This window comes from Peromyscus leucopus, chromosome 2 (assembly GCF_004664715.2).
Source record: "Peromyscus leucopus breed LL Stock chromosome 2, UCI_PerLeu_2.1, whole genome shotgun sequence".
Classification (NCBI taxonomy): Eukaryota; Metazoa; Chordata; class Mammalia; order Rodentia; family Cricetidae; genus Peromyscus; species Peromyscus leucopus.
In genome coordinates this window covers 110,189,652-110,205,470 of record NC_051064.1, presented here as the reverse complement: position 1 = coordinate 110,205,470, position 15,819 = coordinate 110,189,652, and the positions used below count along the sequence as shown (strand labels likewise).

Here is a 15,819-nt window from a genome sequence, read left to right as displayed (position 1 = left end):
AAGAGAACTGTAAGACAGACAGAGATAGTGATTCTTGGGAGCAGATGGATGCACACACAACTGGGAATTCGAGAAGGTTTCATGGAAGAAATGGCAGGTGAGCTCGCTGTTGTAAGAGAGGTTGAATTTTATGAACTAGAAAGCACAAAATGGAACTCGAACTGATATTTTATCTGTTATGGTAATGATGCTATTAAAAGAGCAGGAGACGGGGGAGGGATGTGTGGGGAGAAAGGAGGGTCACTCGACAGGTATCTGTTGAGCACTTCCTGAATGCCTACACCTGAGCTGGGCACAGGAAATTAGGAAATGGATCCTGTGGAGGGGTCGGCCCCAGAGGTGCCCCCAACCACAGTTACAGTAGCATGGGGAGGTTCTGCACTGAGGGTAAACTCAGGAACAGGACCTTGAATCAAAGAGTTTACAGACATGGCACTTGATTAGGGTGCCATGTCGTGCCAAGCCCGTTCCTCTAGAGCATGGCTTGGCTGTTTTATATCTTCCCCCAGCTACAGCCAGTTCCTCCAGAATTGAACAGCTCTGGAGATTGAATAATTGAATAACACACACTCCACCCATGGGCACAACTAGATAAGGGCAGCGAATCAGATTCTCTGTCACTGAGAACAGGAACTCAGGAATACCAAGACGACAGCACCAGTGTTAAACAGGAGGGGTGGTTACCTGGTGACCGCCACACCGGGCCGTGTTGCCCCTTGGCTCTCTGTGCTCGGCGCCATCTGCCTCCCAGACGGTGATTGGGTTGTTGGGGTGTTAGAAGCACAGGTTGTGGGGAGACAGATGTGTGGAACCGGAAGAGAACCGGGCAGTAGGAGTTGGGAGTGGGCGCGGTGCAGGGAGGGACGGAGTCCAGTGGGAAGGAGACTGAGTTTGCCTTCTGTTGCTGTGATAAACACCATGATGAAAAGCAACTCGCCAAGGGTTTATTTGGCTTACATGTCCCAGGCATAGTACCAAAGGAAGCAGGACAGGAACCCGAAGACAGAAACTGAAGCAGAGACCTTGGAGGAACCCTGCTTATTGGCTTGCTCTACCTGCTTTCTTACACAACCCAGGACCACCTGCCCAGGAGTGGCCCTGCCCACATAATCATTAATCAAGAAAATGTGCCAGGATTCCGCACTCAGGAGGCAGAGCCAGGCAGATCTCTGTGAGTTCGAGGCCAGCCCGGTCTACAGAGCGAGATCCAGGACAGGCTCCAAAACGACACAGAGAAACCCTATCTCAAAAAAACAAAAACAAAAATCAAGAAATGCCCCAGACTTGCCTGTAGGCCAATTTGATGAAGGTGTTCCCTCAACTGAGGTTATTCTTCCTAGACTCTAGCTTGTGCCAAGTTGAGGAAACCCCAGCTAGCACAAAGACCGTGAACAATACAGAGACAAGATCTGATGGCCACACACAGTCACTGCCTCGTTGTGTTTGGGGCTCTTGTTCCTGTTCCATTCAGCAGATACACCTCACAGCAAGATCAGGTCCCAGAGAGACTGAATCGTTCACCTAACACACCAGTCAGGACCCACTGGAATAGGGTCAGCATGGAGGGGGTCTGAGTCAGTCAGGAGTATCCTTTGTTTTGTGCAGGAAACCTGTGCAGAGAAGTGCATGATGTGCTTTATAAATGGCATGAGCATTCTTCTTGATTCCTCTTCTCTGATTAGCCTGAGTGTAGCAAGATGACTAGCTGCTCCCTGCTTTCCATCACACCCCGGCATAGCACTCATCACACTGCCCCAGGTCTGGGGTTGGTTTTGTCGTGTGCTTATATTTTGACATGATCTTTCCGTGAAGCGCTGGCTACAATTGAACATGAGCGCCTCCTGCCTCAGCCTCCTAAGTGTTGGACTATGTACCACGGTACCCGGCTCTTGTTGCCCCATGCCCTCTCTCTCTCTCCCTCTCTCTCCCTCTCCCTCTCTCCCCCTTTCTCTCTCTCTCTCCCTCTCTCCCCCTTTCCCTCTCTCTGGTTTTTCGAGACAGGGTTTCTCTGTGTAGGCTTGGCTGTCCTTGAACTCTGTAGACCAGGCTGGCCTTGAACTCAGAGATCCTCCTGCCTCTGCCTCCCAAGAGCTGAGATTAAAGGTGTGTGCCATTCCACCTGGCAACAAGCCATCTCTTTCTAGGCTGTGAGTTTCCAGAGAGGAAGAGTCAGGTCTTATGTGCTGTGCCCCCAGACCAGGCCTGAGCAGTGGCTGCCGAATGATGTGTATGAGTATTCAGCTGTGTGACCGTCAAGGTTCCTGGAGGGTTTTTTCTAGTGTCTCTAACTTTATTCCCATGGAATGGCTGTGACTTGTTTTGTGAACACAAAGATACCCTCTTCCTTTGGTAACTATCCTCTTTAAGGGGAAAAAAGGCTTCTTGCACATTAGGCTAAGTAAATTTGGTGAGCAGCCCACCTCATCTCAGGTGAGAACCTCTCTGGCAAATACTGTGGGCCCCCATGCTAGGAAGTGACTGCCATTACAGCCTGGCTAAGCAGTTTGGACCCAGGGCTTCCTCAGAACAGGTTTAGTGCTTGCCCAGGAAGCCCTGAAGAACCTGAGGAAGTTGAGTTCCAAAGAACTGTGGCACACAGAGCACACCCTCCAGCCCTGGCCCGGGAGGCTCGAAGCCAGGGACATAGTTTCCCAAGCATCTGTAGGCCGGCTGCACAGGCGGCCGCTCTCGGCTCTTCCTCCTCCTCTCTCTCTGTATTCTGCTCCTTCTCAGCATCCTTAAGGAAGTTTCTGTTTCCATTTTCTTTGGTTTGGGCCTGCCTGTCTTTCCCATGTTAGGCCGTTCTATCAAATGTCAGATGACCCTTTCTACATTTTGGTATACTTTTTCTTTCCTTTTTTAAAGATTTGTTAGTTTATCTGTATATGTGAGTGCCTGAGTGCATGCACATGTGCCATGTAAGTTCGGGTACCTACTGAGGCTAGAAGAGGACATCGGATTCCCTGGAACCAAGGTTACAGGTGCCATGTGGGTGCTGGGAACCAAACCCAGGTACTCTCCAAGAGCAGCAAGTGTTCTTAACTGTTGAGCCACCTTTCCAGCCCCATAGTGTCCTTTTATTTATTTATTTATTTATTTATTTATTTATTTATTTATTTTTATTTTATTTTTGAGACAAGATGCCATTATGTAGCCTTGGCTAGCTTAGAATTTGTTATGTAGACCAGGCTAGCCTCAAACTCACAGAGATCTGCCTGCCTCTGCCTCCTAAGTGCTGGGATCCAAGATGTGCACCACCATATGGGCCTGACCTTATGTATTTATGTTTTTATTGAGTTTTGTTTGTTTGTTTGGTTGGTTGGTTGGTTAGCTGGTTGATTTTGTTTTTAGACAAATAGATTCTATGTTACCCGAGCTTGGTTGGCTGGTTGGCTGGTTGATTTTGTTTTTAGACAAGTAGGTTCTATGTTACCCGAGCTTGGTTGGCTGGTTGGCTGGTTAGCTGGTTGATTTGTTTTTAGACAGGTAGGTTCTATGTTACCCGAGTTTGGTTGGCTGGTTGGCTGGTTGGCTGGTTAGCTGGTTGATTTGTTTTTAGACAGGTAGGTTCTATGCCACCCGAGCTTGGTTGGCTGGTTGACTAGTTGGTTAGTTAGCTGGTTGATTTGTTTTTAGACAGGTAGGTTCTATGCCACCCGAGCTTGGTTGGCTGGTTGGCTGGTTGGTTAGTTAGCTGGTTGATTTTGTTTTCAGACAGGTAGGTTCTATGCCACCCGAGCTGACTTTGAGTTTGCAGTTTTCCCAACACAACCTCCTTACCTTACAGTCCTGCCTCAGCCTCCAACGTGCAGAGATTCAGGACGCGACCTCCATTCCCTGCTTGATCTTTGTGTGTGCATGGTACAGAACATACCTGTGCTGGCTCAAATGGCCCCATCAGATTGACCTGTGGACAAGCCTGTAGGCCATTTTTCTTAATTAGCAATTGATGTGGGAGAGTCTGGTCCACTACAGGTGGTGCCAGCGCTCGGCTTGTGGTCCCGGGTGACATGAGAAAGCTGGTCGAGCGACCAGTAAGCAGCCCTCCTCCATGGCCTCTGCCTCAGCTTCTGCCTCCAGGTTCCTGATTCCTTCCATGATGAACGGTGTTAGGGAAGTGTAAGCCAAATAAGCCCTTTCGTCCCCTCAAGTTGCTTTGGTCGTGGTGTTTATCACAGCAGTAGAAGCCCTAACCAATCTAGGCACAGTGGCCACACTCAGTGCCTGGGAGGGACTGAAGAGGAAAGAGGAAGTGAGAAATAAAAATGTGGACTGTGAACATAGCTCGGTGCTAGAGCCTATGTGTGAGGTCCCAACACCAAAAAAAAAAAAAAAAAATAGATAGATAGATAGATAGATAGATGATTGATTAAATGAAAAGTATTCCTATTTTAAAGAACTTATTACCAAGGGAGCTGTAATATATTATGACAGTGACCAAGGGACCCTGAGGACATTGTTGCAGCGAACAACTCTCAGTCCTTTACACTAAGGTTTTCTTTCCATATATGGGGGTGGGGTGAGGAGTGCTTAAGCTTGACATACCAGCCTAGCAGTGTGTCTCAGTTAGGCCACTGCTGCTGTGATGAAACACCGTGACCCAAAGCAACTTGGGGAGGAAAGGCTTTGTTTGGCTTATGCATCCTGACTCACAGTCCACTGGGGGACGCCAAGACAGGAACCTAAACTGGGCAGGAACCTGGAGGCCGGAGCTGATGCAGAGGCCATGGAGGGGTGCTGCTTACTGGCTTGCTCCTTGTGGCTTGCTCAGCCTGCTTTCTTATAGAACCCAGGACCACCAGCTCAGGGATGGCACCACCCACAGTGGACGGAGCCCTCCCACATTAATCACAAAATCAAAAAAATGCCCTACAGTCAGGTGTGGCGGCGTATGCCTTTAATCCCAGCACTCAGGAGGCAGAAGCAGGTGGATTTCTGAGTTTGAGGCCAGCCAGGACTACACAGAGAAACCCTGTTTTGGAAAACCTAAAAAAAAAAAAAAAAAAGGCATCCAGGCAGTGGGACCAGGTCCTGTCCTCAGTGCATGAGTTGGCTGTTTGAAACCTGGGGCTTATGCAGGGACACTTGGCTCAGCCTGGGAGGAGGGGACTGGACCTGCCTGGACTGAGTCTACCAGGTTGATCTCAGTCCTCGGGGGAGTCTTTGCCCTGGAGGAGGTAGGAATGGGGGATTGGCTGGGGGAAGGGGAGGGGGCGGAGGGGGGGAGAACAAGGGAATCCGTGGCTGATATGTAAAATTAAATTAAATAATAAAATACACAAAAAGAGAGAGAGAGAGAGAGAGAGAGAGAGAGAGAGAGAGAGAGAGAGAGAGAGAAAGAAAGAAAGAAAGAAAGAAAGAAAGAAAGAAAGAAAGAAAGAAAGAAAGAAAGAAAGAAAGAAAGAAAGAAAGAGAAAATTCTCTACAGGCTTGCCTGCAGCCTGATCTTATGGAGGCGTTTTTCTCAATAGAAGTTCCCTCTTCTCAGGTGACTAGCTTGTGTCAAGTTCACATAAACCAGCCCGCAGTGTGATTCCTAGGGAAAAGCAGTTCTTGCTACTAGGAGGTGGGCCTGAAAAAGTGGGTATGCCTGGAAGTTCCCGACCAGCCACTCAGCCTGTCCTGGATCCACGTGTGGACACAGGTCCTGTTTTTGATTAGGTCTGGGACCTCAGGCTGGCTTTTAGACCTGAGGCAGATCACCCCAGCACTGCTATGGACTCTCTCCAGCTTCCAGACTCAGCCACCTGGGAGTGTCTCTGACCGGAAGGGAAGGCGCATGAACTCTGGAATCGGGTCTGCTTCCAGCCCTGCCTCTTCAGTTGTGAGACCTTGACCCCCCCTTTACCTTGGAACCTCCTCCTCAGATGTAAAACGTGCTAGTCAGTTATGAATATGTAATGTGAATGTGACTTATAAACTGCGCTGGATGCGTCTCAGGGTCCAGACCAGCATTTCTAAAACGTTACACAAAGTTAAAAGGCACTTTTAAAACAAAGAAGTATGCGCCGTTACTCTGATTTATTGTCCTTGGACCCGGCTTCCTGGTCGGTAAAGCGCACGGTCTGGTGCCGGTTGCTTAGTTCAGGCCGGTTTCCTGTTATAATGGCAAATATTACCACCCGGCAGGGGTTGTGAATGAGGTCCCTGTCACAAAGCACATGGCCTTGTTCCTTAATTGCCAGGGTGGAATTAATTTGCTCTTCCTGTTTCTCTTGTGACAGGAAGTAGATGTCCTTGAATTTCAGTTGATTAATGGAGGCCCCAGAGCAGAGTGCGCCAGCCTCTCTTGCTTTTAATCCTTATGCATCGCAAGGCCCTAATTTGATAATTTTGCTGTTTTTCAGATGGATCACCTACTGGTTGAAAATATTGAGCGGGAAACGTTTCATCTCTGCTCCCTGCTCATTAACGGGCCGTACCGGAGGACGGTGCGAGCTCTGGTCTTCACATTAAAGCACCGAGCCGAGATCCGGGAGCAGGTGAAGAGCGGGGCGCTGCCGGTCGGCACGTTTGTACAGACCCACAAAAAGTGACCCGAGGGCGGGCCCAGCGCCGGGCCACGCTTCGCCACTCAAAGACTCTTTTGAGTTTGGGTGATGCGGGTGTCGGCTGAGCTGGATATTCCCATGGTGCCGTTCCTTCAGACAGAATGTGGGGAGCCCTGAGAGACGGGCCGGTGGGAGCGGCTTCATTAGCTGCCTTGCGCCGGCGCTGCCTGACGGGATGCACAGGGCTGTCACTGGGAAGCGCCATCCAGCTGCCATCACCCAACACAATGGAAGGGTGACAGGTTTCACTGTGAGCTTGCCAAGGACACCTCTAAACTCCCCCATGTCAGGCAGATGAAATTACCACTTTATTTCGCCACCCTGCAGGTAACTGAAACTCAATTACCGCTGCTGCTCCCTCGGTTCCATCCCCCTGAGTTTAGACAGCTCCGAGGCCTCTCAGAACTCCCCTGTCTGTTCTCTTTGCTCAACCCCAGGGGTGAGCCCACCGGAGCCTGAGACCAGCCCTGCTTGCCAGCGCTCACTTATCTGAGCCTTTCAGCTCTCCCTGGAAGACCTTAGGGATGGGCTCCTGAGCCCCCATGCTGAGGCTTCTAATGAGGAGCTGGCCTGAAGCTTCATGCACCTCGGGGTTTATTTGAATACAGGCTCTGTTGAAGATGCATAATGAAATTTCTCTTGCAGTGACTTACTGCAGTAGGAAAAGATGCATGCGTGAAGATTTTCAATGAAATATGTCTACACAAGCCTGCTTGGGTGATTATGTAAATTGTACTTGCTCTTTAAAAAGTGATAATAAACAGACGTACTAAAACAAGTATAGTTTCCTCATGGAGGAGTTCTAGAGAGCTGAGTGTGGTGGCTGGTGCCTGTAATCCCAGTCCTCGGGAGGCCAGTTTGGGGTATGTGGTGAGTACCAAGCCAGCCAGACCTACATAGCAAGACTGTCTCAAAAAAAAAAAAAAAAAAACAAAACCAGAAGAGGAGAAAAGAGGAGCTTGGAGCAAAAAAAGAAGAGAGGGTAGGCAAAGGAAACGTCTGGGTTGAAAAGGGTAGTTAATGGGGGGACAAGCTAGGCGTGGTGGCGACCACCTTTTATTCCAGCACTCTGGAAGCAGAGGCAGGTGGATCTCTGTGAGTTCAGTCCATCCTGGTCTAGACAGTGAGTTCAGCCAGGGCTACACAGGAAGATCCTGTCTCAAAATACACACATACACACATATATGCAGAATCTGAGGGAGGTAGCCAGACCCAAGGGGAGCTGGGAACAAAGGGGAGGACCAGAGGAAGGGAGAGGAAATGTTCCAAGGGAAGGGGGAGGGGGGAAGGCGAGGGCTGATGGCGTCCGCCTTGCGGTGTTCCTCAGTCTGAGATGATTGACGGGGCCTTAGTCCTCCAGTCCTGTTACTTCTCTTGCCTGTTCTCTTAAGGGTTGTTCTCTCGGTGGTCCAGACTTAGTCACGGTGATAGCCGTTTACTAAGCACCAAGCCATGGGTCCAGTAGACACCCAGCACTGGCTCCGGGTGAGACCTGGGCTCACACGGTGGAGGCGCCTCGCTCAGCTTCCGCACATGCTGGTTAATAGCCGAGCACATACCATGTGCCCACCAGAGCTCTGGCAACATTTTACAAAAAGAAGATAGCCAACTCAAGGCGAGAAAACAAGCCTCAGAGAAGTGCAGCAGCTTACTCAGGATCAGTCGGAACCCACACCTGCCGGCCGGCACGTGACTTGATTACATCCGGTCATTTCCACCATCACCTAGCTGCTGGTGCCATTTCTAGATCATACCTTCAGCCACTTGCTATGTAGACCAGTCTGGCCTTGAACTGTCCCCCAAGTTTTAGATACCTCCTCAATGCCCCACGGACATCTGTGATACAACATGCCTTCTCTCAGTTGGCACTGTGACAAGCCACCCATCCCAGCCACAAAGCTGGGGACCAGCCTGGCCCCACAGCTCCTTCCTGCAGTCCTGATGGTTTTTACTTCCTCCTGAATATATTTAGACTCCTCTGTCTCCTTGGCTTACTCTTCAGGACTTGTCCTCTTTTTGCCCAGATGACTATATTGCCTCCTGTCCCACCTTCTCCAAATCTGCCTCTGCTGTAAACAAACGGATATATCAAAGCTGGGGATCCCAGCATCCGTCCCCCAGTGAAGCCCGTCAGGATCGCTGTCACCTGCAGGATAAACCCCAAGCATCTCGGTGCTGTTGCTGGGGCTGGCTCTGGTCCATTCTTGAGCTCCTCTGCTCTCCCACATCAGGCTGGAGGCTGCTAGTCTTCAGCCTGCCAGGTTTCTTGAAGCAACTGAGGTCCTCACAGGCTCTTTGCCATTCTGGAATGCTACTCTGCCTGGCTCCTTTCCTGGCCCCCATTTTGTGCTCTGTTCTAGACTGGGTATGCGTTCTGTGGTTCAGCTTAGACTTCTGTCTCCCACTACACTGAGTCTTCCTTGCTGCTAGAGATCCTGTTTTAGTGGGTGTCTTCAGTGCCTAGAATAAGACTTGTCCACAGTCTGGCCAGTCAATATTTGTGGAATAGATGTATGTTTGGATGTCTGTCCTTCATGGTCTGCCTATAGTCTGTTATCCCCCAGTAGCCGGAACAGGCCTTTAAAGATGTAAAGCAAATCATTTCCCTTCTGTGCTCAAAACCCAGTGGCTTCCATTTTATTTGGTGTAAAATCCAAACCCCCTTCCGTGTGTTACAGGGCCGTGCTCCCGGATGACTCTTTGGCCTCGGCTCCCACATCCCTTTCTCAGGCTTCCCTGGCTAGAACAACAGACAGGCACTTACCACGTACCCAGTCCCACTGCTCAGTCCCACTGTCTACACACATACCAAGTCTGCCTCTGCCTCAGGGCCTTTGCACCTCCGGTTCTGACCCTCAGTGTTCCTACCCTGGGTGGACTCAAGTCTCCATTTCTCCTTTAGAAATGCCTTCACCGATGCCCATAGGTACAATGACTCTTTCCTTCAAATATTTTGTAATACTTTAACCTGGCCTAGGTCCGAGGACGTAGCTGGGGGGAGGGGGGGTAAGAGTGCTTGCCCAGCTTGGACACGGCTCTGAGTTGGTTTGATCCCGAGTGCCGCAAAGCAGCGTCTCTGCCGTGGTTCCTTCGTGCTCACTTGGTAGTTATTTCGTGTGTTTGTTGTGAGACGGCCTTGCCACGCAGCCCCACACGCGGCAAGCTTGAGCTCCTCCTGCCTCCGCCCCTTAAATGCTGGGAGGCTCTTTAACTGAACCTTACCTGCCGATTTGTTTATTTGTTGTTTCTCCCCACTTAGAGCACTTCCGGTTCCTGCAAGTACTGTTTCTGTTTTCCTTCCTGCTGAGTCTCCGGCACCAGGAGCAGAGGCGGATGCAAGCTAGGAGTCCATGCTGCTGGTTGTATAGTTGAATGACTAATTGTGGGCATGCAGGAGCAGCGTCTATAGTCAAATCAGGGAATACTTCCTGGAGGAAGAGATAGCTGCACAGGACAGAGTCATTAACTGGGTGTTTGAGGTGCAAACCCTGCAGAGAGAGCGGAGTATGGAAAGCCCCGGAAGTAGAGGTGATGGGCAAGCGGCAGGTATCTGGCTGACCTGGAGACGCCATGCTGGGGAGAAGGAGGCAAGGGCCGGGCTAGAGCATTTGGATCCGTCAGGTTGGTGGTAACTGGCCGGTGGAGACGTGGGGAAGGAGAGTATGAAGGTGGATGCCTCATTTGTAAACAACCCAAGAGTTCTGCTAACTTAGGAGCCCAGAGTAAGTTGAGAACCAATTGCTTTCTGCCTGAAAGGCTTCAGCGGTGATGGCTGGAGAGAGGAAAATGATTCTAGAGATGTGCCTCAGAGATTGGGGGAGCAGCTGTGTTATTGGTGGCTGTTTTCTCCTTGAGGCATGAGCAGAATGTCCACGGACACTAATGGAGCTGCTGTTGTGGATGTGTGGGAGGGGAGGAGGCTGCAACCAGCTCTGGCCTGGTGCTTACCCGCGCGCTGAGAAGCACCAACTGAAAAGGTTGCTCCGGGAATGGACGGGGGAGTTCCCGGCCCTCTGAGTTACCTATAAGTCTGGTGTTCTCTGTCTGATACATGTGTTCAGTTGCTAGAGGAACCATACCATTAGAATCCACTCCAGAGGTGTATTGATCCTTTTCCAGTGGTCAAATCAAAGTTTTAAGTCCTGGTCCTTTGAGGAGGGACCAAGTCTCCTTATTTTCATTCATTCATTCAACAAACAAATGTGTGTCTTCTGTATGCCAAGGACTAGAGTGTGGCACAGCTATGAACCAAATGTGATTTCCACTTGAGGGGTCCTTAGTCCCCTGAGGACACATAGGTAAATAGTTACAATGTGGCACATCGGGTGTTCACCGTAGACATTTGAAATACTGAGGAGGCGGCAAAGGAGTGATTAGCTACTCGGAGGAGGAAAGGGTCCCAGAAGAGTTCATCTCCGCCAGGCTGGTGTGAAAGCCCATGAGCGGCGTGAAGTGTATGGCCGGTTTCGGTGCAGGCAGAGACGAGGGCACGTGCAGCATCGGCTCATCGGGTTCACAGAAAACCATACAAACATGCCCTTGGGGTCCTCTGTGTAGTTTTTAGTTTGGGTTCCTGTCCTGGAGCTCGCTCTGTAGACTCAGGCTGGCCTCGAACTCAGAGATTTGCCTGGCTCTGCCTCTCCAGTGCTGGGATTAAAGGTTTGCGCCACCGCTGCCCGGCGACTTGAGAAGGTTTTAAGGAGCTAGTCAAGATAAAACGGCCCTGATGGAAATAGATAAAGAGAAAGAAACTTTGAAAAACGCTCAACAATTTAAGGCCTAGAGAGGAAATAAAAACCAACAACTTCAGATTCAGCAAATTGGAGATTTTTTTTTTTTTTTTTTTTTTTTTTTTTTGGACAAATGAAGTTTAGAGTTGCCCAAACGGATATCATTAGGAGTTCCCGGTTTGAAAAATAACAGAAGGCCGGGATAACTCATTTACCGAGTTCAGTGGTGACGGGACAGGCGGCTGGCCTTTTTCCATTTATAGACTATCAGGTTCTTAAACTGGGAGCTGTCAGCCTTGGTTTTCTTCTGTGGCTGCCTCGGGCCTCCAAACTTCACTCTGAGATGGGCAATGTGTTTCCGATGCGTTTATTGCAGCCACGTGGGATGAGGGCTCAGTCTGTTACTGCTCATTATGGCCATCAGAAAGCATCAGTCCATCCAGGAGAACGAGGCTGGGGAGCTTCCACGGGGGCGGGGGACGCAGCCTGGGTTTCAGAGGAGAGCTAGTTTGATTGGATGGCATGGTGTTTCCTTTTAAATTCCCCCAAACCATGTAGTTGCTGTCTGGGTTGGTAGGTTGATCTTCAGATGCAAGAGGACCATGATGTCCAAGCGATGCTTTTTTTCCCATCCTATCCAAAGTCACTCATTTGGTGTACAGCTGCTGAGTTCTTAGGAGCCAGGTGCAGAGGTCACGGGATAAATACGACAGTCTCTAGCCTCAGACTCAGGGTCTGATGGAGAAGATAAATGATAAACAGACCTTTTAAAAGTTGTTTAAATCGCACTGCTTTGGGTTGTAGATGGGGATAGGTGAGGTGTAGGTGGATGTAGGTGGGGTGGATGTAGGTGGGTGTAGGTGAGGTGTAGGTGGATGTAGGTGAGGTGTAGGTGGGTGTAGGTGAGGTGTAGGTGGGTGCAGGTGGTGTGTAGGTAGGTGTAGGTGGGGTGTAGGTGGGTGTAGGTGGGGTGGGTGTAGGTGGGGTGGGTGTAGATGGGGTGTAGGTAGGGTGGGTGTAGGTGGGGTGTAGGTGAGTGTAGGTGTAGATGAGGTATAGGTGGGGTGTAGGTGGGTATAGGTGGGGTGGGTGTAGGTGGGTGTAGGTGGGGTGTAGGTGGGTGTAGGTGGGTGTAGATGAGGTGTAGGTGGGTATAGATAAGGTATAGGTGGGGTGTAGGTGGTGTGGGTGTAGATGAGGTGTAGGTGGGATGGGTGTAGGTGAGGTGTAGGTGGGTGTAGGTGAGGTGTAGGTGAGGTGTAGGTGGGTGTAGGTGAGGTGTAGGTGGGTGTAGATGAGGTATAGGTGGGGTGGGTGTAGGTGAGGTGTAGGTGGTGCGTGCTGTGGTTTGTGTGTGGAGACCAGAGACAACTGGCAAGAGTCAGTTCTCTCCCGCTGTGTTGGTACCAGTGATGGAACAGGTCATCAAGCTTGGAGACAAGCGCCCTCACCATCCTCTCAGCCATCTCAGTGGCCTGAACAGACCACTTCCTTCAAGGACAAATGACTATGGTGTATGGAAATTCAAAGAAAAAGCAATAAAATAGCCAACTGAAAAAATTTGGGGTTTTTTTTTGTTTTGTTTTGTTTTGTTTTTTTTGTTTTTGTTTTTGTTTTGTTTAGTTTTTCGAGACAGGGTTTCTCTGTGTAGCTTTGTGCCTTTCCTGGAATTCACTCTAGAGACCAGGCTGGCATCAAACTCACAGAGATCTGGGATTAAAGGCGTGCACCACCACTGCGCAGCAATATGTTTATATTGATTTTATCAGGTGGGAGGTTGCTTGCCGTGACACTCATGTGGAAGTCAGGGAACAACCCAGGGGAATTGGCTCTCTCCTTCTGCCCACTCTGGGGCTTGAACTCGGGTCATCAGGCTTGGCAGCAAGCACCTTTACCTGTTGAACCATTTCACGTGACCCAGCCAACAAAAGTTTTAGGAGATGCTCAGCCTGGCCATTGATCAGGATGGCAGTGATGGGTGCCATCCTTAGAGGCCTAAGGGCTGGAGGTCGCCACACCACTGTTTAATCCACACCTCTAGCCCCTGCCCAACCCAGCTGGCAATAGCCAAACCCCCTGAGAAGTGGTTCTGTCTGACTGCACCTGGGCCAGATGTGCACATCACCGTGTTCTCGGGTCCTGGGTGTGCAGCCATGGAGCCCGTTTCCACTTCTCTGTTGGAAAGGAAGATCCGAATCGGTTCACATCCGCTCTCAGCAGTTAAGAGGATACATTTGCCTGTCCCAGCCCTCTCATGACCTGTTCCACCTAGACAACATGCTGACCTAGTCGATGGAAGACGTCAGCAAACTGGGCCAGATGAGCGAAACACAAATGCATCAGAAGCATGCACTGCAGAGAACAGGGAGCTCTGTGATGGTTCAGCGGCCGACTCAGCCACCAGTCACCCTGCTATCACGAAAGCAACGCCAGGCCAGTAGGCCTGTCTAGGTTCGGCTGACACAAAGCTACCAGCTGCTATAGGGTCTAGAACAGAAAAGAGCGTAGAAGCAGGTGCAGACTATCCTGCAAGCCGCCATGCTGAGTGGGCCGTATAAGCTGGAGAGATGGCTCAGTGATTAAGAGAACTAGCTGTTCTTCCAGGGGACCTGGGTTCAATTCCCGAACCCACATGGCAGCTCACAACTGTAGCAGGAATCTTAAAAGTTCTTATTAATAAAATCAAACCCGAGGCCAGTTATTGGGGTGAATACTGGAAGGTCAGAGAGACAGAACAAGCCACAGCTATCTCACCTTGCCAGTTCCTCAGCTGGTCCTGTTTCCTCAGACTGGAAGCCTCTGAGTCCTCATCCAGAATGAATCCCAGCTGAACTGTGTTGCTCCAAAGCCTGAAAGCTTAACCAGCCAAATGCTTAACCAACCAAATGCTAAACCAGACACATGCTTCTAGTTTCTGGTCCTCATGCCTTATATATCTTTCTGCTTTCTACCATCACTCCCTAGGATTAAAGGCTTGCTTCCTGGGATTAAAGGCATGAGTCACCATGCCTGGCTGTTTCCAATGTGGCCTTGAACTCACAGAGATCCCAGATGGATTTCTGCCTCTGGAATGCTAGGATTAAAGGCGTGTGCTATCACTGCCTATCTAGTGGCTTTTCTGTTCTCTGACCCCAGATAAGTTTATTAAGGTACACAATACTTTGGGGAACACAATACCACCACACACAACTGTCTGTAACTCCAGTCACAGGGGATCCAACACCCTCACAAAGACATACATGCAAGCGAAACAGCAATGTGCACAATGAATGAATGAACGAATGAAATTACAGTGTGTGGGCGTTTAGATCAGAGAGCAATTTTCAGTACTCAGTCCTCTCCTTCCACCACGTGGAACCTAGGGATCGGCTCAGGGCCCTGGGCTCGGTGGCAAGCACCTTCACCCACAGAGCGTCTCCGGGTCAGCATCCTACATGTGGGCATTTGTCAAGACGAAAAGCCCGCTGTTGGCACATTACAGTTAACGGAAGCCATCACTTTGCTGCTGATGTTTCTTCTCTAACCCAGGACTGGGACCAGGGTCCCCTGCACTCAGTCTTCGTGTCTCTACAGCCTCCTTTGCTCTGGGGCGGTTTCCATTTCTTCTTGTTCCCACAGCCCTCACAGGCTCGAGCAGCATTAATTAGCTGGGCACTTTGCAGACTGCTCCACAGTTTGGATTTGTATGAGGATTTGCTCCTCTCTGGGTTGGAATTGTTTGGGGGCAAGAATGCCACCACAATAAAGTCCCCTTTTGTCACAGCCCGTCAGGGACACACAGTATCACACAACATCCCTGGTGGTGGGAACTGAAGAGAGTCCCCCTGGGTGACTGTTCTCCTCTCTGACTTAGAGGCAAGTCATCCTGCCATCCCGAGCTGGAGGATGGAGGCCAGTGCAGCCCCACCTCCTGGAGCACTCAGCATTTGCTCGTTATGTCTGAGTCTCCTTTGAAGAAGACCTGTTCCTTTCCCCCGTTTATCTATTTACATCAGCATGGACTCATAGTTATTTATTTTGCACACTGGATGTAATCCAGTCTACTTGTTCCTCACAGTGAGGTTAAGTTCGCCAGCTCATGCAGCATGTGTTCTGTGCAGTCCTCTCCCCAGCTCCTGTGACGCCCTTTGAGAAGACCACTCACTGGCTCACAGCAACCTCACACAAGCCATTTCAGCTCTCAGGCCTCCATTCCCCCACTGAAGAGGTAATTTCATGAAATGTTCTAGAGTTAAAGAAGGGGCTGATATTTGTGTGTTCCTAAGTGTCTGGGCATTTCATTGCCTGTGAGAGGCCTTACGTCTTTAATGGCTATCTTCCTTATTTATGCTGGAAAAATTACCTCAGAGCTACTAGTCCCAGAGAATATCCAAGAACATTTATTTCCCGTTTTACAACCCCAGCTAGTCTGCCTCCCCCGTTCTTCCACCCTCTGAGTAGGATTTAGCCCTCCTCTTCCTCACCTTCCTCCAGTAGCTCGAATCTAACCTCAGGCCCAGAAATCAAGACTCTTCTTGACCAAGTGCCTGCTGCCCTTC

General features: G+C 50.1%; 1 protein-coding gene across 3 annotated transcripts in view; it reads left to right on the top strand.

Moving 5' to 3' along the window:
- Window positions 1–7,329, top strand: part of Tceanc2 (transcription elongation factor A N-terminal and central domain containing 2) — a 45,321-nt gene extending 37,992 nt beyond the window's left edge. For all 3 annotated transcript variants that reach the window (XM_028888217.2, XM_028888209.2, XM_028888194.2), the window contains exon 5: window positions 6,348–7,329. In XM_028888217.2, coding sequence (XP_028744050.1) covers window positions 6,348–6,536 — 189 coding nt within the window. In that variant the 3' untranslated portion in view covers window positions 6,537–7,329. The remainder of the gene's footprint in view (window positions 1–6,347) is intronic.
- The last annotated feature ends 8,490 nt before the right edge of the window (window positions 7,330–15,819 follow it).